This window comes from Ammospiza caudacuta, chromosome 11, assembly GCF_027887145.1.
Source record: "Ammospiza caudacuta isolate bAmmCau1 chromosome 11, bAmmCau1.pri, whole genome shotgun sequence".
Classification (NCBI taxonomy): domain Eukaryota; kingdom Metazoa; phylum Chordata; class Aves; order Passeriformes; family Passerellidae; genus Ammospiza; species Ammospiza caudacuta.
Window position 1 is genome coordinate 16,959,116 of NC_080603.1, and position 23,400 is coordinate 16,982,515.

Consider the following 23,400-nt stretch of genomic DNA (forward strand, 5'->3'; position numbering starts at 1 on the left):
AGGAGTGGTGGGTAAGCATGTCTGCTCAGAGCAAACCCAGTCAACTAACCAAGAACAGAGCTGGGGAGGAAAAGGGAGGATAGTACAGGTCAGTCCACTAGAAAACAGTATTCAGGCACTGATATTTAGTGAAAGAATTTGAGTATTTCAGATTCACTTCTGCTACATGTACAAATATTATCACCCCAGAAAATTATATATGGAGTAGGAACTCACTGACAGATGGTTTCAGCCTTTCTCAGTTTTGTGTGTGGTCTATTGTTCCTCCCTAACAATCCAGAAAAGGTTTGTCTCAAAGGAATGAGACTAAAATAGAAGGACAAGTACCAGGAAGAAAAAGATCTTCCAGTAAAGACCTCCAAGAGCTTTCTCATGCTTATAATGCAGAGTAGAGGGAAGAAGGTGTCTGGTGTGAGTTACACACACCATGGCAGCATTCCCTGTGGGAGAGGGGAGGTCTGGCTTACAGTAAAAGCAGGTGTTGAAGCTCTAGATGAGGCTGATAAGGAGACAGAAAAATCCACCTTAATCAGGAAGCCTCACATAGCTTTTATTACTGAGAGGTGGGTCTGGGAAACAAGAACCAAATCTTTGATGAAAAAAAGATGTTGGAAAAACCCACACAGAAGAGAGCTGAATCAGTCTATACCATCCATGCTGAGGTGGCTGTATCTAGACTGCAGCATCATGACAGCAAGGAGTAAAACCAGAGAGCACCGTGGTGTGACTGTTGCGCTCCCTGAGCAATGCCAGCGAGTGCAGACTGTTTCTGGAGGATGCCAACTGCTAGGTTGTGTCATGCAAAACCCTCACACAACCAAATAACCTGAAATCATTTCAAGCAGCCTGTGCCCTCAGCTTCAGTTGTGATATAGTGTCACTGTCATATCTTCTGAAAAATACCTTTGCCAGGATTTCTTCTCCTGGGAAGATGAGAAGCCTCAGAGTAAAAAAACAATATTATCTCATTTGCTTCTCCCTGTTTTGCTGCTTTGGAATGTGGCTGGAGGTCATTTACTAACAGGTGCATGTTGGATTGGTTTCATGTGAATTTTTTTTTACTTAATGATCAATCACCATCAGCTGTGTCGGACTCTGAGGAGTCAGTCACAAGTTTTTATTATTCATTCTTGTTAAACCTTCTGTCTGTATCCTTTCTTTAGTATAGTTTTAGTATAGCATTCTTTAATATAATATCTTATCATATAATAAAATAACAAATCAGCCTCTGAGAACACAGAGTCAGATTCCCATCTCTCACCTTGTCCTGGACACCTTACAAACTCAACAGTACAGGGATGGGATAAGGACAACAGATCTGTCCTTTCTCTACCCACGAACTTGCCCATGGGGGGGCCCTTTGTTCCCTGCCTCTGAGAAATGCAGCAGTATGCCAGCAGTGCCTACAGAACAGACTGTGTTAGGCAGAAAGGCCTGATGGAACTCTTTGCTCCCTGTCCTGGTTTAGGGCAAATTTGGGAGAGAATCTCCAAAGGAGGGCCCCTCCAGAAAGCAAACCCATGTGGTCCGTCCCCCCAACTGGTTTGGGAAGAATTCCTCGGAGAGAAGTGGAAAGAACCTCTTTATTTAACAGGCACAGCACCCCCCAGCACACAAAATGAACAATACCAGATGACACCACTCTTTCACCGCTCTGAAAAAAGATGACAAATTCAGAAAGTCTCTCTTGGGGGTGGTCGCTCTGTTCTCAGTCCCTCCGGCGCCGGGGCAGCTGCTGCAGCCACAAGGTGCAAACTCTCGGTGTTCCCAGGTCCCAGTCCAGAGCCGGTGCAAGCAGGTCCAAAAAAAAGGAAAGGAGAAACAGTCCAGGAAGAAATTTGGACTGTTTAGCTAAACTAGCTAATGAGCAGAAGCAAGAGCAAGCAGAAGCAAAGCAGAAGCAAGAGTGAGAGCAAAGCAAAAAGCAAAAGCAAAAAAGCAAAAGCAGCACCATGTACTGTCCTGTGCGTCCTGCCAGCAATGGGGGAGCGGCTGATAAGAAACCAAAGCAAAACTTTCACTCTTCAGAGCCAGCCTTGAAGGCACAGAGCATGATATCCAGCATAAACAGCACACATGAATGGGGATACAAACATCATAATGTCACCCTAGGACACTCCCTTGCTGTTTTTCAGGGCAAGTCTGAAGGCAGCAGCAGAGCCCCCAGCACCCCCAGCCCTGCAGGCTCCGCACCTTTCACGCGCACCACGGCCTGGCTGCGCTCCTCGCCCTTGGCGTTCCTGGCATGGCAAGTGTAATTCCGCTTCAGCTCCTCCGCTGTGGCTTTTGCCACTGTCAGAGTCCTCACCAGAGTCTTGTCTTCAAAATCTCTGTTAATTTCACTGTAAGAGAACAACTAGAGCATTACACATGTGAAAGTGCAGCAAGTTTTTAGTGACAGGTATTCCTTTCCCTGATATAACCTCTTCCTTTAAAAAGGCCAAAACACATTATTTGATATTTGTAAATCAATATACACTTCAGATTGCAATACAGCTGCAGCTATTCCTTTATCTGATTTTCCTTAATATTTATTTTACCGCTCATAATTTTCTCATTGCAGCTGTGCCACATTGCCTTTTAGAGGAAATGGAAGTTCTTGCCTATAAACAAGAAGATCTCATGAACTCAAGATTCACAGCTCACGTCACATTCCCTATGCAGTCCTGGATGAGTCACTTTGTCTCTCTCTGCCTGAACTGACCATCTGCAAAATGAGGACACAGTATTTCCTTTTGCCTTTCCTTTTTCTACATTGGTTTTTGCAAATCAGCTGGGGCAGTGACTGCCTTCCACTTGTAACTCAGCATCCAGCAAATGGGACTTTGATCCTCATTTGGGTTCTTTATGTGATTCAATATCAATTCTTCCTAATCAATACTATGTATAATATTACATTTTTGTTTTCAGCCTCTATTTTTCTGAAACACTTTTATACCCTATGCTATTTGGGAACACTCCTCTAAATAGAATTGTCAGCCCCTGTTTTATAAGTCCCATAACAACAGCAGCTGTTGGCATCACTACCAGGACCTGAACAAATGATGATGTGAACTGGTTAACAAATCTCCCTCAAATCCATGTGTAAGATGTGACACTGTGCAGGTGTGGAGGCCTCCTCCTTGGAGGTCCTGGTGCTCATCACAGCATGGTGCAGACACAGGGGCTTCTGATTAACAGGGAGACTACACACTCCATTAGGACTGTCACATGCCTGTACCCACACAGGACCCAGGGAATCAGAAATGAAGGTTCACATTAGACATTACCTTTGTGTGACTTTTATCCTGGGGTCGGTGATGTCATCTGTGTTTCTCCCATCTATGGTCCACCACACCTCGGTCCGGGAGTCCTTTAGGAACGTGAAGAAAACCTCACAGGGCAGGATAAGGTCATCACCTGCAAAGAAAGGAACATCATCTCCTAGGAGAAAAGATATTGCAATGCAGGAACAGCACCCCCCTCACTTTGGTGCTTTCCAAAATCCTACCAGACTAAGCTCTGTGTCCCTTCAGGAAAGAATGAGGCCAACATCCACTTTCTGACATAAACTGTAATAACAGCTTAACATCCCTGGACATGAGGATTTGTGACAGACAGATAAATAGAAAAAGATGTCCTGCCTCCTCAAATGTGTTACAAATTCCTTGACTTCATGAAGTGACCTACCCAAAGGGACATGCTCCATGCCAACCAATTCCTTGGAAACCCAGGCAGTGCTAATCAATCCCACTGCACAGGGGACAGATGCCACAAAGTGATGGCTCAAGCTTCACAAAAGCATTTTGGTTTGGAAATACTTCTTCAGGAATTTGACTTCTGCCCAGGATCAGACTTGGGAGTGTGCATATCTTGGTGATCAATAAGTGATTTTATCTTACAGAGGACTACGGATGAAATCTGACCTTCTGAGCCAAAACAGCTGTTCTTTAAAGTGAAGACTCTGGTGCCAATCATCATCATTGACACCACATTTATTACAGCAATGTAATGGGACACAATCCATTTGATATAGGGAATTGCTCCAAAAAGCTATTAGGCAAAACTGATGGTGTGGGGGAAGGGGTGAGGGAAAGGGTGTGGTACCCCATTACCCAGGGATGCGAGGTCAGCATTAATTAGGAAGTCATCAGCCAATAAAAGGGGAGGTGAGCAAGAATTGGCTAGAATACTAAAGCCACTCTAGGCGTGAATGAGGGAGGATGGGAGCAAACCACAGCCAGGGCTGAAGCAAGGTCCTACAGGGATTCTCCTAAGCAGCTGAGTGTCCCCTTTTCATCTGCTTCTGCAGCTACAGTTCTGTATCATCACGCCTGAATATCTTGCAAAAAATCAGCTTTCAAAGCTGTGCTCTCTATCAAAAACTGGCATCCCATACTGTCCACCAGGCAACCCATGGCAGCTCCAGTCCTCTGTGAGGGAAAGCACCAGAGATGCAGTGGAAGGGGAGAGCTTTGTGCCTGGCTGTCCCACTGGGATACTGCGAGTGTTGGACTTTACCTGCTTCCAGTTCGTACACAACTTTCTCATTTGGAGAGGTGAACTGTGGTGGCAAGGCCTTGTTTGGAGATCCTGCAGGAGACAACAGAGAGCCCCATGGGGCCCCAGACTTCATGAAAACCTGGAATCCTTGCAGCCTCACTCCCGATGCCCTCGCGCCGCACTGCACGTTCCCCAGTCTGACTCGTGAGGCGTTCCTGCTGCAGAGTTCCATGCACACACACATCTAATCCTAATCCACAAACTCAGGGCCAAGTCCTGATTTTAAGGCTCCCCCGAAGTTTACGTAAGGTAGTTTGGGCCTCTCACATGAGAAAAGCTCCATAACCTTCTCATCTCCCACAAGGCATAACCTGCACCAGTTTCTTTTTACTGCTGCTTCTAAAAAACAAAATACAAACCTCATTTTGTGTCACCAATATCTATTTCAACCCTTAAAAAAGCTGTTTCCGTGGAACTCGGAATGTATCCTACAGCTCACGACGTTTTTAACTCTACAATTCCCTGGCAGGTAGGCTGAGCCTCTGTGCCTGGGATGGATGTGTTGAAGCAGTGGGCACCTGGAGCTCTGCCTGGCTGATTAGCAGTCTCAACCCCAGCACAAATGGCTTTGAGATGCCAAGAAGACCAAGACAAGCTGGCTATGGAGTGACAATCCCACAAACAGTGATGAGCAAAGGGCACAGGAGACCACAAGCAGGAGAGCCAAGGTTATGCATTCACATGCCAGCAGAGGGTACCCCTGGCCATCTCATGGGCTGAACCTCACCAGCCTGAGGCTGGCCACTCTCTGTGTTTGGGGCATTTGACAAGGTGGTAGGAGAGACATCTACTGCAGTATGTTCTGGACAGCCACACAAGTCTGACCCCAGCAAGAAAAAAACCATCAGGTCAGCTGGGTAACACAGATTGACTACAACCACAAATGGATCCTGCAACAAACTCTTCCAGCTGTTTTTGCCACTTCTGCAGTTACCCACATGCATTTTACACATTTTAAAGTCATTCTTACCCACCACCTTCATCTTTACGGTTCTGGTGAGATTATAGGTTCTTCCATGGTCCTTGAATGTCACAATGCAAGTGTAATTCCCTTTGTAGGCACTGCGGACAATGCCAATGACAAGCCTGGGCCCCTGGGGATATCGCTCATAGAAGCCATCCACCGAGTTGCAGTTCTGGAGTCAGGCAGAAAAATACTTGAGTTTGTACTCAAAAGTGCAGATATTGGTTTAAATGCTTCTATGAAGATCTGATTTAAACTGTTAATGTGACACTTGGGATCATGATGTAGGTCAGATCTAAATATCATGAACTTCGAGCATGTTGGGAGTAAAGACTGCTATGTTCACCTTGAAAATTAAGTGATGAAGCAGATCACCCTAATAACTTTATCCCACTTTAAACACAGACAATTTTATAAAGGAGAGATCTCTGATCCAGAAGTACCTTGGCAATCAAAGTGAGCACCTCAGCGGAGTGAAGAACAAAGTAAAAAGTGATAAGAAGAAAATGATGACGTAATCACAAATGGATACCAGGACTAAAGGACATGTACCCCATTGATCTCCATCTTTTGGGACTAATCAAGCTCTCCTGGCTGCCTTCAGTTGAGGATGAGGCCCCAGAATTTGCAAATAGCAAACGAGAATCTATAGTACATAAACCTTAATAACTCCTCTCTTTCTGTCAGGCAGGGAAGGAAAACTGCCAAAATACCAAGCTGGAGATCCCTTCTCAGAAAGAGGTTATGCAGATAACATCTTGATTGTTATAAAACCCAAAGATGTGCACATTTTCTAAGAGATTATTTTTTAATGGTACATTTCCAAATCTGATACATCCTAATGGGGTAGTTTAGGACAGGGGTCATATACCATTTTTAATGGTTTTTATTAGGCATGGGATGACTTGCTGTCTGAAAAATTACTTCCAAGGGGCTTTTTGTTTCATTCTGCTAATTGATTGCCGAGATGTGAATTTCAATGAATGATACAAGTAAAGCATTTAAACTACTGGAGTGAAATGGCTCCTCTTGAGGAAGTTTTTCTTGTAGGGTTTTAGAGGTGGGGTTTTTCCTTTTGGGTCTTTTTAATTTCTTTTTTAAATCAGCAGATACATTTGTTCACAATTTCCCTTATTATTAAATTCATTTATACAAAATCTTCTGTCTAGAAATACAAAAGTACTTTATAAAATGTTATTGAAGAACTTATTCCCATAACTCTCAGACTTTACATCCCCTGAGACTTCTTATTCTCCACTGACTAAAGGCATCCACCTAGAGAGAAAGAGTGAAATCTAATTTAAGAAAATTGAGCAGTAATTCTGTAGGCAAGAGCCTGAGGATGGCTGGAGACAGTCTAATAATCAGAAAAGTATGGAGGGTGGGGTAGAGATGTATCAGTCTTCAGAAAAGAGGTTTGCTATATTGTGTCAAACAGGACACCCATTGTCTTGCACAGCCTGATGTACTACTTCACTTCCTGACCTCAGAGGATTTTGGAAAGGATGCAATTTTCATTAACAGGTGGGGTTTTTTGAAAAAGAGGGAATACGAATGACAGTTTCCTTTACAGGAAAGTGAGAGGCTCTCACACAGCAGGTCAGTCACACTGCCCATAATTGAACTCAGCCACCTAAATCCCTCCTAGGAGTATTTTTCACTTGTGCACACTGGTCAAAAAAGCTTCAGTATTAGCTCTCAATTTCTTTCCAAGAGCAGTTTTACCCTTGAACCAAATGGAAGCAGAGCTCTTAAAATTAGTAAAGCTTCATTAACAGTATCATCACTGGGGAGACTCTGAAACGCAGTTCCACAACTGCCATGCCAACCAGTGATTTTTCACACACACCACTGCATCTCCCTGCTGCCCAAGCAAGTTCTTCTTACCAGGTACCACTTGACAGTTGGTGTCACACTGGCAGGGTAAAACCCATCAATATCTGGGCATGTGATCTTCTGATTGGCATGCTCCAAGTAGAACATCTCCTCAGTGGGTTTTATGGAATGGCTCACACAAGAGTGCTGGTCTTTTGGAACAACTTCCAAGGGAAAAGCAACTTTGCTGCAGTAGGTTGTGTTCCTAAGGGTGGGCAAGAACAGGGCTGATTAGTTGAAACTTGTTTACTCCTACAGCAGTGGAATGGAATGAAATAAAAATTACATCTGCAATAACAAGCATCATAGGGCTGATCAGGTACGTACAGCCTTAGCTGACTCATTTGTAAATGGGAAAGAAAACCCTACCAGAGGTGGCCACACAAGCTCACAAAAGCCTATAAAGATGACTAACAAACAACATCCACTCTCCTGCTGCTAAAGCAGATCATAAGGTCAAAGACACAGACAAAAGACAACGTGAGGAAGACCAAAAAGAGCTCTTACGCATAGCAGATGCCACGTTCATTCTGCACCACAGTTAGAGACACTTTTAATTTCCTAGAAGTCTGAATCTCATGAATCTTTGCCAAATTAGCGTGCAGTCAAAACATTACCCCTGTATCTGAAGCTATTTTTACTCTAGACATGCAGATCACTTCTTAATGGTGAGTGCCTGTGGATTTTGCCATGGGCTCAGCAATAATATTTTCACGGACACTTGCATCAAGGAGAGGCATGCTCATTAGTGTCTGCAAGGCTCCAAGCATTATTGCCATGTAAATTGGCTCAGCACTGAGCAGTCCTATAATTGCAACATTCTTTTCCCATTAATGCTTTTGTAAATGGTAGTCTCCCCACAGGAAGTTCTGGTGCTAACAACATCATTTCCCCACCTCCACAAAAGTCCTTTGATTGTACTGAAGATGTACAGAACTGCACCACACGACCTACCTGAGCATGCAGGTGTAATTCCCAGTGTCATTGAGAAGTGCAGGCCAGAACCAAAGGGTGTCTTTGTCCTTACTGATGTGATTGTCAGGGAGACGATAATTAATGGGCTCCTCCAGATCCCGGTCCTGCGCGATCCGGTACCAGATCAGGGTTAGGCCAGCAGAATGGGCTGTGCTGTAGTTGTACTTCAAGAAGGTCTCAAAAAGTGGGCATTTGATCTTGGCAGGTTCCCCATCATAAATCTGGATCTGCTTCATGGTGTCCACACCCCAGTCATCACAGCGCTCTGCAGCCAGGAGGAACAAGGCGCCTTAGGCTTGCAAGCGTGCAGGGGGAAAACAGCTCTGCCCGTGCCCCCCACAGCCCTTGGTTCTGTCCCCATTAAAATCAGAGACAAAACTGTAGTGTTCTCAGTGAAAGCAAACTGAGCTTTTATAAAACAGAGCAAGAACATTGAGCTCATTTCTAGAGAACCTGGAAACTTCTGTTTTCATTTGTACACCTCCTACATTTATGCCAAGCTATTTATCTCTCATCAGGACAATAGAATAGGATATTCCTGCATAAAACTAGGCTTCCTACAGAGCTCCAAGAAAATTTACCACAAAAGTCTTATGTAGGAAGACAAAATTTGGATGACAACAATGCCAGAGGTGTGTGTGCATCCACACACAATGATAGGGAAGATGGAAATAGATGTGCTGAAATAGGAGGGGAAAAAAAAAAGAAATCAAACATCAACCCTCCCTTAGAGCTGTGGGTCACGTTCCCTGCCAGAAGAAGCTGGACTGTGGGTTCCAGAAGTGAGGACTGTCTTTCCTGTGATGGATTCATGTGACAGCTGTGCACATCAGGATAATACAATGAGTACAAGCAGTACTAAGTGACAGAGAAAGACTGTTGATAGTGAAGTTTAGAACTGGAGCCTAGAGGGCAAAAGAACAGTAAGGAACAGGTATCAGCAGGTTATCTTGTATTTCCAGGCAGTGCTCAGGTGCAAACCCCAAGCACAGCTCAACAACAGGCAGTGGCTCAGTGTGGCTCACAGCAGACTTGGACTCACACAGAAAATAACCAGCATGAGAACAAAGCTGTATAGAGCTTTTTCTTTAATTACTTTCTTTTAAAAAATATTCTTGTCATTAGCAAACAATTTCACCACAAAAAGCACAGTCCAAACCCATTTCTCTTCCAAGGACTCCACTCCATTCCTCCTACCCATCAGGATGCACAGGCAGACAGGGACTCAGTGCAAGCAAAGCACAGTGCCAGGGTGTCAGCAAACCTGGGAGCAACCTGCGCTGTCAGAGCCAACTGAGACACACGGGGAGGCTGCTGTCACTGCACCTCCTGCTCCCCACGCTGACAAGGCACAGCACAGCGTGGCACACTTCCCAGTGCCTCTCTTGGAGCTGCTGGGAGGCATTTGCTAGGGCAGCCTGACGTCTGAGAGCCCAAAATGAGTCAAACAGGAGAGGGGTGTGCTGCCTGCAGCAGTCCTTGGGAGCAGTGTCTCAGCACATCACACACAGGCTCACCAGAGACAACACTGCAAATCCTCTCCCATTTGTAGATATTAGGAGAACTCAGACTGAGAGGAGAAACAGAACACAATATGCTCTTTGAGCCAAATTCTTCTGAATTCTTCTGAACTGACTTCACAGGCCCAAAGCAGGATTTCTGGCATTTATTCTTCCCTAAATAGACAGTGGGATGTAGCCTGCCCCCAAATTCATACTTAATTAAAAAAAGCAGAGATAAACCTTTGAGAAGACAGGCCTGCAGCACTTAAAGGCAATGATACTAACTCCTGTGGCTCAGCAATGGTTAGTCATGGGCAGGAGGAATCTGGGCCAGTAAGAATAGAAATGTTTTCTGGCGGGTTTACACATAAATGTAAATGCAAGCTGCACTGCTCCTCCTGCAGTATGCCAAACACCCATATGACAGAGTGCTGCCTCTGGAGGAAGAGAATGATTTGGGCTAGGAAAAGGTGGTGAAGCTACCCAGAACACAAGCATTTGTTCTGAGCAACCCCAACCCCAAATATCTGGAGAGTGTTCATCATCTGAAATCATACAGATCTTTCAGAAGTATCACACACTATGGCTGCTACCACAGAGTGTGTTGAGGCTCCTTTTCAAGGACTAAACCACTGTTGGAAGCCTCACACCCTGAGAAGGAAGGAGCATAATGACCCATCACATCCTGATCAGGGCAAACTGGAACCAGCAGGCTGCTTTATGCTGGTGGGGCCATGAACCAGGCATGGTCAAGTGTCCTTAGAGTGGCAATGAGACAAATGAGCCTGCAGAGACTGCAGGATATAGCAGGGACTGTTACTCATGGAGACAGGACATTTTTTTCTGTAAAGAAAGGCTTCCCCTCTGAAAGGAGCAGACCTGGCTCTGTAAATCAGGATGCCCAGGTTCTCTTCCCAGCATTGACTTGCGTCTCCTCTTGGGCTGCATAAAGGCAAATCACCCTTATTACTTCAAATGGCAGGACTGGGAAGAGAAGAAACTATATAAAACATTACTGTACTGAAATTCTTGGAGTCAAGATCAATGAAATTTGCAATCATGAGCAGCTCTTGCATTTTGCAACAGCCCATAAATCAGCACTGTAAAACTACTTACCCGTTCAACCTGAATGAGTTATTGAAAATAAATACAACTATTTTCTTTTTTTTTTCTTCCTGCATTTCTCTAAAACAATGCCCAGGCCTTGCCTTCTTGGCTTGGGAAGAAGGGACTGTTATTGTTTTGCTGTAAGAGCTGTACCTGGAGGTTTTGTCTCAGAGCTGGCCTGGCTTCAGGGACAGGGTCACAGCAAACAGGTGGTGCTAAGGCTCCCCACATGCCCTGCCCTGGGGTGCTGCAAGCTCTGAGCTGAACCCCAGACACAGCTGGCAATGAGCAGCTGCACCCAGAGCACAGGAGCAGCTGTGCAGGGGGAGATCCCAGGCTGTGCCTCCCTCCCAAGGCAAGGACTCCTCCTGGCTGCAGGGCAAAGCCACCCAGCAAACCCCGAGGGTCAGGAAGTGCTGCCATGACCCATCACTGAGAGCAGGGATGGCAGGAGCACCACAGGCTGCAGCAAAATGTCCTTAACACATAAAACACCGAGGACAGAAATTGGGGTGCTTTGCACAGCTTCCCTCCCCGCTGTGCCATGCTGACAGTTACTCTGCTATTTCTACATTTTGGGGTGTTTTACTTCCAATACAGCTGGGCTCTGCCTGATATAATGTGTGAGAACTGCAGGGCGCCCCTCACACACACCTTTATGAGCCTCCTCCTCCTCAGCTGTGACAGTGCTCTCCTCCCTGTGACAACAGCAACCTTTGCTGTGGTGGCACTCCTGCAGCAGAGCCCAGCAGATGGGGCAGCATGTCCACACATCCATCAAGTAGAGGGGATACTCACATTGTTATTGCTATAATTTTATTTGCATCCAACAGCTCCCCAGGACATTTTGTGCTCTTTCCACTATTTTAAGGTCTACTGGATATTCAAAGCCCACTTGCTGCTAACATCAGCATGCAACTGCTTGTGTGTCAGTCTAAATTGGAGATAGCCTGAATAAATGGCATGACTGACCCTTCATTGGCATAAAGCAGTCCCACTAGGAAAAGAAATATATGCACATATTGATATATCCTGATTCCAGCAACAATGTGATTTGAGGGAGCACTGCAGAAAAAGGATGCAAGGATCCAGTTCCAATTGTGAGAAACAGCACTAACTTCTATGGTGGTGTGCCCATTTGTAGCAACTCACACTTGTTTTCACTGGCTAAGCCTCAGAAGTGAGTTTCTTCTCTCTTGAAATGTTTCCTGCACAAAACAGCTGCTGGAGTTAAGAGCAGCTCCTGATTAAATCATCTGGGATCAGCATTCATGCTGTGACTCCAGAGGTCCCCTAACAAATGGAAACTAGTGAGAAGATGGAGCTATATCCAACTCCACCTCTCTTCTAGGCTGCAGCAAATGGAGCACTACACATACACCTGAGAGACACAGTAAAATTCTCTAAAAATACACCATCCCACAAATGCCCCTTCCTAGAAATGCCTCTGCAAAATGATTTTTAAAGAAGCCACCCTGTCCTCAGTATCAATCAAGAGCACTGCAGCTCCCTTGACCCCTCTCACTGCTGAATGCTGTGGAATTGCACGGTGAGCCTATGACCCACAACACCTATCTGGGACAGATAAAATGAGAAAAGGCAAGAAATGGTCCTGTTTGCACAGCTCTGCTTAGGAAAAGGGGTGAGGATCATACAGGCTGCATGGTGGAAGGAAACACCTACAGTAAAAGCAGGGCAATCCCCAATGAAGGGGAGAAATGATGCATCTGACTCCATGGATATCAGAAAGCTAATTAATTACTTTATTTATACTATATTATTCTATTATATATATTACATTATATATACAGTATATTATTCTATTATCTACATTACACTACATCTAAACTGAATCTGCACAAGCATTCAACTGCACTCGACTGCCCAGAATCTTGTGGCTGTCAGCTGACAGTCCCAACACACGCACCTGGATTCAGTTGGTCAGTGAATCAAAACACTTACACCAGAATCCAATTACTAATTCCCTTCAGGTAAATAATCTACAGTGCATTCCCCACTTGTGAACAAGAGGAACAGCAATTGAGATAAGAATTGTTTTTTCTTTCTCTGAGGTTCCTCGCTGCGATTTCCAGAAATATCCCTGGGAAGCTGTGCCTTGCTTTTCTCTGTGAAGAGAAATGCAGCCACAAACACCCATCTCCAGAATTGGAAGACAAAGTGCAGGCAGGGCAGCAGGGTGAGGATAAGGATGCCCACCTTGATTTCATGTGCCTTGAGGGGGCCTGCCGTGCATGCAGACAGGGACCCTGCAGTGGCAGCAGGACACAAAGCCATCAGTGAGTGCTGTCAGATTAATGATCCCTGTTCCTCACACCACTTCAGCTGCAGCATCAGATGGGGCTGCATTATCAAAGGATGATTTGGTTGGAAGGAACCTTAAAAATCACCCAGTTCCAACACCCTTGCTGTGGGTGCACAGGCCATCACCCTCTAGACCACATTTCTTAATGACCCATTTAACCTGGCCTTGAACACTTCCAGGGATAGCTCATCCACAGCTTTTCTGGGCATCCTCTTCCAGTGTCTCACCACCCTCACAGCAAAGAATTCCTTCCTAATATCAAATTTAAACCTACCCTCCCTAAGTTTAAGGTCATCCTCCCTTGTCCATCACTAGACACCCTTGTGAGAAGTCCTTCTGCAGCTTTCTGTCCTGGAAGAGCTCTAAGGTCTCCTCAGAGCCATTTCTTTTCCAGGCTGAGCAGCCCCAACTCTCGCAGCCATAGGAGAGGAGCTCCAGCTCTCAGATCAACTTCATGCGCTCCTCTGGACTCACTCCAACTAACTGATGCTGGGGATCCCAGAGCTGAACACAGCACTGCAGGTGGGGTCTCACCAGAACAGAACAGAGGGGCAGAATCACCTCCCTTGACCTCCTGGCCACACTTCTTTTGTCCTGACCCATGACACAGTTGGCTTTTTGGGGCTGCCAAGTCACATCTCAACAGCTTCCTACTTTCTTCATCTGTCCCTGCTGCATTACGTTAAAGCAAAGCTGGTATGAGTCAGCCTGTACCCAGGGGCACAGCAAGGCCAGCCTGTTACCATGATGCACGGATCAGCATCAATAAGGCAGAAAAAGCTGATCACACAAAGCAGTTAAGCAAGAATTAATCGTTACTACCTTTAAAAAAATTTTCCTCACCACCATCTTTCAAGCTCAGTCGGTGAGAAGGAAGGGGAGGAAGCCAGGCTGAATGAAAAAGCCATGCTGTGAGCACAGGAGGTGCCAGCTGTGGCCAGCACCATGTGTGGGTGCATCTCCCATTTATGCCAGTGCCAGGAGCACCCACTCTCCCCACTGTGTCTGCATTCTTCCTTTTACACCCTGCACGAGACCACCCCTGGCTGTGTTCTCTGCTCAGCAGTACCCCATCTGACCATACAACAGGGTAGAAGAATAGAAGCATAGCAAAAAACAAATGAGAAGCTCTGCCCTTAACTGGGAGAAGAGGCACAAACCAAAACACACTGAGATGGGTGGGAATGACACAGGAGCTGGGTGAGGCCCAGCCAAGATCAGCTGGCTCTCACTGTTTGCTCTCACTACTTCTGCAGCAGTGACGGTGGCCACAGAACACCTAAAACTGCTTGTAGCTGAATGCTGCCTTGGAGGCTCAGCCTAGAGGCTGTGCCAACTCTGCAGAAATTTGTAATCTCACTTCCAGTGGAAACACATCCAAAGAGGCCTCTCATAACCCCACTGCCTTCCTCCCACAGCCTCTCCAGTAGAGCAAGGAGGTGGAAGTGGTCCTGGCACAAACCTCCTACACAGCCCAACCCCATCCATGTAGCTCTGCTGTGATGGCATTGGTGACATGGTTTTACACTTCTCCCAAGTTCCATCATATTCATCCTGTGTTGCCACTGAGCTGTGATGCCCTCACAAAGCCTCTCATCTAGATGCTGCACACTAGGATGGAGTCCCTCTCTCCCCCTAAGTGCTTTTATAATTTGAATAGGTAGGACAGCTCAGAAAAGAAGAAGGAAAAGTACCTTCTGTTGCAGAATGGCTCCGTTTTGAAAAGCACCTGTACATGGCAGTTGATTAACTTTAGACCCTGAATTTCTAATTTGAACAGGTGTGAAAACCTGCCTCTGCCAAAGCCATAGAAAACAAGCTGACTGCATAAACTGTTGACTTCAGGGGAAGCAGCCAAAGCAAGACATCCAAAAAGCCTGTGATTCTGTAATGGAGCCCAGAGCTTCCGACTCTGAATCGCCTTATCTCATCAAGCACAGCCTCTAACACTGGGTAGTCCTTATTTGTGTCTCTTAGAACTCCTCCACAGTGAGCTCTGTGACTTCACTCTCTATCTGTGCACAAAGCTGTTTACTGCATGTGGCAGAGTATTTTGGTTACTCCCAGCAACTAGGCCAAAGAGAAAAAACAAAAAAAAATTTATATTCAGATTTCTCTAGCAAGCTTGACATATTTTTCTGGAGGCTTTCTTTAAATTTGAGATCAAAACGATAAAGGTAGGGGCATGAACTGCTTCCCTGAAGGATAAGAAGAGCAAACAGCTACTTTCCATCTCACTTCATTGAGAAAATTTATGCATGAAGCAAAGCAGAGCAGCAAAGGAAGAGGAGAGGTACAGGAAATGGAACACCCCATTGCAAAGTAGGAGAGGCTGCATGAAAAGGGGGTTTATCTGATCAGCATCACTGCTGAGCTGTGCTTAAGCTGGCAGGGGCTCCTGTGTGCCTGGGACACCACACTGGGACGTGACAAGGTCCAGGCTGAACTCGTGGCTCTGCCAATAGGCTTGCTTAGCTAAACCCAAGCAGCCCAGTCCCTGCACTCAGCCAGGTGCTCTGCTGCCTGCTTTAAAATACAGTCAGCAATTGTCCCCTGCCCATCCCACAGGGATGTCTGCACTACAGAGATGCTGCAGCAGCTGTCCCCAGACAAGGATGGGAACCAAACAAACACAGTAGGCAGCAAAATGAACTAAAAGGGACCAAGAGTCCAGCAGAGTCACCTGGGTGCCACAAAAGCTCTGACAGTGAGAGCACAGCGCTGTGGCTGTGACAGGGGGACATGACAGCTCCCTGATGCCCTATTTGATACACACACAGGGGCAAAGGTGACTGTTCAGTGCTGTATCAGCAACACACCCAGAAAGGGCTGCTTTCCTCCACACACTCCTGCACTTCAGTGCAGATAGGTCACACCATGATGTCTGCACAGAGCTCACCCCTCACAACCCATTTCCTCAGCTGACAAGAAGCAGACCTGAGGTTTTATCTGCTCAGTGGGCACAGCTCTGGCTGGTGTGGAGGGAGGCTGGCAGCTGTGGGGACACGTCTGCACCCAGGTCAGCTCTGCTCCACGGGTTTTATCTCCATCCACTCCAGGGCTGTGCAGCTTTCAACACTCTCAGTGTCAATGACTTCATGCCCCCAAGTGCCATAAACTTCTACAACCACAGTAGCTCACAGATGGGTATGGATGGTTATAAAATCACGTCCTAAATTAGGACAGCAAGAAGCTGAGATTGGAAGAGTAGGAGGAAGTCAGGAAATCCCAGGAGATGATGGTGGGGGAGGGATTTAGTCTCTTTAGAAAACAATAATGCAGTTTAATCTGTTTTTCTTTTGACTTTACACACTAAAAGAAGCTTCTCAGCTTCTGGGGCTGTCACAAATCATAAGGAAAATAAGGCGACTGGAGCCCCATCAGTAGAGTAAGAGCCATATAGCAATAATCCTGAGGAGCTGCACAGGGCTTTCCATCTTCAAAGTGTTTTACAGACAGTAATTTATTAATCTGCAAATTTCCCCTGGCCAAAAGCAACTGTTCTGCCTCTCTGCTAAGCATGAGATCCACAGTGCAGTTCGGCACTCGTGAGAGACAGTGCAGCCAGTGGCTCTGACCTCTGGAGCTAGACCTGTCTTTCTTTCTCACTGCAGCCACAACTCCACTGCTCCAACTACCACCTGAACCCAAAAGCATTGATGACATCAATAATCATCAAAAACCAAAGTAGCTGAAAGCCTTTGATATGGGGGAGTGTAAACAGACATGTTCACGATCCAGCAAATAACAGCAAAGCCTGAAATAAAGCTCCCAGGAGAGAAACTGCTGGCTGCCTTCCAGCCACTGCCTGCCATGCTGGGGTATCATTCTGGCCCAGTCCTGGGCTCATCCTACCACACAGCCTGTCTGATAGCCCCCAAGGGAGCCACAGAGGCATTTCCTATGCACACATGATGATCCCCCCACCAAAGGGCTGTTTATGCACAGCAGGTACCTGCTCACACCACATGGGTCCATTAAATAACCAGCATGAGGCGGCTCCTCCTCTCCTGGCAGCAATAGTCTTCTGCTTTTGCAATCCCCTAAGACAGTACTCCCAGCCATGGTCATTTCCCCAGCCCTCATGCTACAAAAGCTCTTGGAGGGCGAGAGAGCAGCCTGGTTAGCAGAGAGGGAAAAATTGAACAAGAAGCACAATTACAGCCACATTTTGTTATAAGTTGGTATCTAACATTGGCAGCTTCATTCAGAAACAAGAAGATAACTTTATTCTGTATTCATAGTGGCTGTTATGTTCTTTGTCTGACTGGTTTTTCATCTCTTGTGAGCCAGTGTATATTTATATGACTTCAGTAGTGCCAAAGAAAGTATTGTACAACCAGACCTGGGTCCATGGGTTTTTGTTATCCTTCCCTGGCTATCAGAACATCTGGGTTCATGAAGCACCCTACAACATGAATTCCATCTTGAGGATGGCTTAGCTAGGCAGGGAGACCTTGACTACCACTGTAAACACTGGCCCAAAGGTGATGAGTGATGTACTCGTGCACTCCATGCACTGCTGGTCAGGATATTGTCAAGAGCAGAAGATTTGCCCACATGTTCAGCATGAGCAAACAGAAGACTCAGGCACCAGTTCGGTCTCAGGCTCTGCATTTCTTACTCTACACTACTCAGATCACATTTCTTCCCTCAAACAGCTTGCACCTCCCTTTCAGCGACTGATTTTGTTTCAGCACCAGCCTCCATACGCAGCAGAAACAGCAGAGCCCAGAGAACAGATCTTTAGAGCCACAGTGCTGCAGGCAAAATCTGGAGGGGAAATAAAGTTTGTGGGTTTGTTTCTCCAGTAGGAAGCAGGGGGAAGAGTAATGCTAAAGCTTTCTGACACACTGCCAGAGAGACTGAGAGCCATAGTGGCTTAACTGGATGGAAAGGCCACTTGCAGCCAGAGCAATGCTGGTATTTTGGAGCTGAAATTTAGCAAGTGATGGTTCCTCACCCCCTCTGTAAGCTCACAGAACCTGGGACTCAGCAGAGCTGGTAGCCCTGGCTTGGGTAGACCCAGGTCATTATTGCTGACCAGACTGCTCCACTGGGAAGGATGGCAGAGCAGGAAGAGTGGCAGCAAACCATGAGACAACTCCTGTCCCTGCCTCCAGCCTTCCTCAGTCCAGCCCGGGCTGGAGAGAGAGCTGGTCCCAACCATACAGCATTACATGACTTAATGCTCAAAGCACAGAAAAGGACTCAGCTGAAATGACAAATCCCAACCAAGTCACACATGTTAAATGTCCCAGGAACCAGGTTCCCCAGTGAGAGCTGCCCATTTCCATGGCCCTGCTTGATGTTAGGTGACCACCAGGGCAGCTGCAGACTGTGCACAGCCCTTCTGCATTCACTCCAGATAAGCTCAGCTCTGCTCCCCCCACCCACATACCCTGCTCCAAGAAGGAAAAGCAAGCCCAAATGCTGTAACATTTCCAGAACAAGGCCACTCTGCCGTACTGCTATGTATTTATGACTTTGCAAGGGTGAAACGAGCTCCAGTCTCCTTTTGGTGCCAGTCCCAGGAAACCCTGCAGTGAAACAGAGGGCTGCACAGACGGCTGCCCCTCCATCCAAGTACAAACAGCCATCCAAGCCCATCGTGAATAACAAAGGACATTCTGACAGCCCAAACCGGTTTATGAAGTCCATGGCACAAAAAGGAAGCTTTGAACTGAAGAGTGCATCTGACACCCACAGACCTGCAGGAAATTAAATGCACACACTGCGGTGGAATTGCAGGAGAAGTGTATTTTAACTGACTACGTGTCTCATGTATTAAGACTTGACTCACATTCTTGCAGCATTCTACAAGGGTTCTGGCCACCCTGTACAACAAATCTCTGCTAAAGGAGGTATGTTTAAAAAGTACTAAATGCCCTGCAGAAATGCATGGAGGGTTCTGGTTCTTCCAAATCAACTGGCACGAGCCTGTGTGACCCAAATGCCAGGGTGCTCATTTCTGAAATCAGCTTCTTCCTAGCCAACTGTGTTAGCTTCCAGAGCTGCTCTAACATTTCCTGGGCAATCCTGATTCAATTGCACCTACCTCTCATTTCTGCAAAATCCCAAGATGACTGCACGTGGGGTGTTGTAATGCTGCCTCAGCAGGAGGAGGATGTTGCGTTGGTGGAGAGCAGAACAGCTCGTCCAGAAGCACAAGCAAAGCAGGGATTTTCCCAGCCAGCAGCTGAGATCCATGTCCCTGGGCCCCTCCTTCCCCACACACTCCTACTGCCTAGGGCTCACTGGAGGAGACCTAGGCCATATATTTTCTCCATTGCTGTTTCCCCTGTCAGCGAGGATGGGACAGGCCCCACTAAAATACAGCCCTACTGTGAGTGCCTGCAGCCCTTGGGCAGCCCAAGGAGAAAAACCTCCCAGGCTTCAGCCTGTGCCACGAACACTGCACTGAGATGAACCTTGCTGAAGTGCACGTTGTGAATCTGGCCCACAATAATTCAGTGTGGTCCAAGAGAGAATGACAGAAGAGCTGTTCATCTGCTCGGGGTACATTGCAACTGCTTGTTTGCCAGCATTGCAGAGGGACAAGAGTTCATGGGGGGACTCGTCAAACCCCTGTACAGCCCTTATTTCTGAGCATTTCCCCCCATAAAACCAGCTCCTGTTCTTTCCTCCCTCCCCCTTTCCACTTGCCTCCTGCAAATCATGCTGTCTCCTTCCACCCCCAAATAGGAAGTCCGGAGCCGAGACATGCACAATCTGCCTCTTCACAAGAGCTGGGCTGAACGAGTGCCAGAGGAGCTGCGAGCATGACAACATACTTCCTGTCAGGAAAGTGACTCAGTGAGACTGGTATCAGAGCTCCTCTTACTCTAGAAGTTCCCCTCTCCCCTTGCATTGCTAAGGCATGAGTCAGAATTGGAGAGCTGAATCTCAGTCCTCTCCGGATCCAGCCAGGGATAGCAGAGTTCAGGTTCAAGCCTGGGTCCTTCCTGCAGCTCAGGGACAAGGCAGCTCCATGGGCCAAGCTCTGGATTCACCCCTCACAGAAGGGCAATAATGATACTGACACAGGGCACAGATGGAGTTTGAAAGCACTTTTAGGTGGAGGTGCTGTTGCTATTTGCTCATGCACCTCTTCATACCACACTGGTCATCTCTACACAGACCATTGTACAACAGCCCCCCAGAACCAACATTGTGTTCATGCATTTTACTAAAGTATTTTATACACAACCATTTCATCCAGAAACACTGCAAATGCTCAAAACTCATTGCAGACAGTTTTCTTCTCTGCACAGAAGTGGGCAGGTCCATCACATGCCATGTCCTTACCTGAGCCTCTGCCGAGGGTGACCATGGACAGCCAGAGCAAAACCAGCAGGACACTGACCATCTTCATCCTGGGAGACAAAGCACACAGACCTGGTTATCTGACACTGTTTTACCACTGCAGGCCATTTTTAAACTCTGTGTGTTTATTCCCCCATTCACCCTGTGACCCTTTAACTCTGGCACACCCCTCTTTTATTTCATTAAGATTCCTCAAGAACAGCACCTTCATGGCAGCCTCACTCTGCCTGTGGCAGCTCGCCAAGCTTGGGAGATGATGGCTCTGAAGAGGACAGCCCAGCTCATTGACAAGTCACCAGAATAGTCTGTATCAGGAGCACAAGGAGTCAAATGGATGTTTGCAGGCTACAAACCCCAAGCTCTGACTCCCAAAAGAAGGTGCTTTGCCAAGACCTCCTTCTGGTCACCTCTAAGAACAAGTGCAGAGAGCGCTCGCAGTGGCTGCAGCACATCTGCACTGAATGTGTGTCTGACACTGACAGGACACCACACCAGAGCAGTCCCAGCTGGCAAGGTGTGCTGCCAGGGACCTGCAAAGGGGCCAGCTGCCACAGCCTGCTTCAGCCTCTCCTGCAGGCAGTGGAGACAAGACAGGGCCTCACCAGCCCTTCCCAGTCAAACCCTCCTTGGAACTCAGGAGTAAACGAACGCCAGGTTTGTACACTTTTCAGAAAGGATCTAAACAAAGGCTTACCCTTTCTAAGCAGCAGTGATAAGCAAAAAAACAATCCCAAACTTTTCCATTCCCACTACAGAACACAATTTTCTGTAATTTGAGATAAATGTACACTGCCAGAGTTTCACTGGCTGCCCACTCCAGTATCTGGCATTCGGCTCTCAGAGCTGCTCACTCACTGGAATTAAATATCCCTCTGTTTCTAGGTTTTTCAGGATGCAATTTATAAGCTGGTAGTCATGAAAACTGACATCTACTAGATGCTCTCATTAAAGGGGTTAAGGTCACATTTGATATTCCTGTGTGCTGTCAGATCACAAAGGGAGAAGAGATGGTTAAAAGGCTGAACTTCATCAAAGCATCTCAGCTCTGCCAGGCAGATGCAGTAATGAGCATGGTGATACTGTCAGGAATGTGCTCATGAGATGACAGAGAAACCTGCTCCATCAGGGTGTGCTAAAAGTGTGGGGGGAGAAGCCACAGAGCTCCCTTAAACATCTCCCTCAAAAACTTGTCCAGAATATATGCAGTACACAGAAGGGCTTTGAGCATAGGCAGAGAACACCTAAGATTGCACAGATTGCAGAGATTAACAAGAACGGGACACGTGAACTGCACTACTCAAAGCCCAGCAGCGGATATTGAATCCTTCCTTTTCAGGGCTTACATCTGAAAAGCCTTTGTGCGATGCCTTCCCTCTGCTGGGCTCATCTCAAAGAGACAAAAGAAATCTGAAGCATGCCTGTTCTTCCCTGCACAGTCCATGGAAAGGGCTGCACACTGCCTCTGAAGCCATCAGGCTTTCAAAAATGGCCAAGAAGCAAGAAAGGAAGTGAGGGGGTTTTTTTCCCTGGGGTCCAGCTGAGAGGGCTGAGCATCCCCTACCACTTCTTCCAAATTGAAATGCCAGCTGCTTATCAAACCTCTCTCTATTGCCACCTACAACCAGCTCCCAATGTTACTTAAGACTCCATAGGGAAGAAACAATGTTAAGTACTCCCACCCCTTGGAAATGCTGAAGAAAGATAAAACATTTTTATGCCATCAGATTGGACAGCGAGATCCAACATGCTGCACTCCTGGTAGGAATTAAGGAACTTTTGGTAATTGAGATGCTTGAAGAAAGGGGGTGTAAGAAGTCATTCCCATAATCCAGATCCCTCATGGTTCCCTCTCCATTTGTCATCGGCTAAATGCACAGCGTGTCCTAACTCACCCTTATTTTCCAGCAACTCCCTCCTGCGTTTTGCACAAATCAGACTGAATTCAGCCCCGAAGCAAGCAGGAACTACCACGGACTTTGGATGAGTTTCCCTTGTATTGAGCAAGGCCATTTGCGTGGCCTGAGGCCAAAATAAACTACTACATTTCACTGGGTGATACATGAACTCTGCAGTGAGCTAATATTTACATCCATTAGCTGTGCTCACAGGAACATGCTCCTTTCAACTGTCTCACAGAGCCACCAGGTTCCCATGAGCAAGGTATCCAAGATTTCCATGCTCTGCATACTAGCAGGAAAATCCTTTTTTTCTTGCTCTACCCAGCTATAAAATCAGGAGCCTTACAGACAGAGTGATTTCCTTCTGGTTCATTCCAGGCTTTCCAGAGATCTTATCAGTGGAGACAGACAGACACAGAGCCTGTCAGATTACAGCAATTTCTCCATTACAGAGAAGGGACACAGCTGACCACAGCCCTGGCTGCTCCCACTCTACACAAATGCAAAGGACCATGGAAGGGACAGGCACAGAGTCAAGGGCTGGTCAAGGGGAGCCATCACACCCTCCTGGATGCCCTGACCATGCCAGAATTTCCCAGCCCAGCTCCATTCCTGTGGCACATATTACTCAAAAATACTCCAAAACCCAAACAGCCCCAAACCTGTGATATCCCCCCAAATAAAAAGGTCTTTCCACAGCAGTCCTGTGGTGACACAGGAGAAGAGCATCCTGCTGCAGAGAGGGGTGGGTTTTGCAATGCCCCGAAGAACCACAGGACCACAACCCACCCTGGTCTTGCCAGGAACAGAAGAGTTTTGTCAACCTTTCCCAGCAACCTGCCGGTGTTTCGTGACAGGACAGAGCATGTTGCCATTTTTCCTGCCTGT

The 23,400-nt window shown here is 46.8% G+C and overlaps 1 protein-coding gene across 2 annotated transcripts in view; it reads right to left on the reverse strand.

Annotated features, from left to right (window-relative positions):
* The window catches only part of IL1RAP (interleukin 1 receptor accessory protein), a 49,473-nt gene that overhangs the window by 12,954 nt on the left and 13,119 nt on the right, over positions 1-23,400 (reverse strand). For both annotated transcript variants that reach the window (XM_058812055.1, XM_058812056.1), the window contains exons 2-8: positions 20,597-20,664; positions 8,336-8,621; positions 7,394-7,586; positions 5,513-5,678; positions 4,501-4,572; positions 3,270-3,399; positions 2,194-2,342 (exon numbers count right to left, since the gene is read on the reverse strand). In XM_058812055.1, coding sequence (XP_058668038.1) covers positions 2,194-2,342; positions 3,270-3,399; positions 4,501-4,572; positions 5,513-5,678; positions 7,394-7,586; positions 8,336-8,621; positions 20,597-20,663 — 1,063 coding nt within the window. In that variant the 5' untranslated portion in view covers position 20,664. The remainder of the gene's footprint in view (positions 1-2,193; positions 2,343-3,269; positions 3,400-4,500; positions 4,573-5,512; positions 5,679-7,393; positions 7,587-8,335; positions 8,622-20,596; positions 20,665-23,400) is intronic.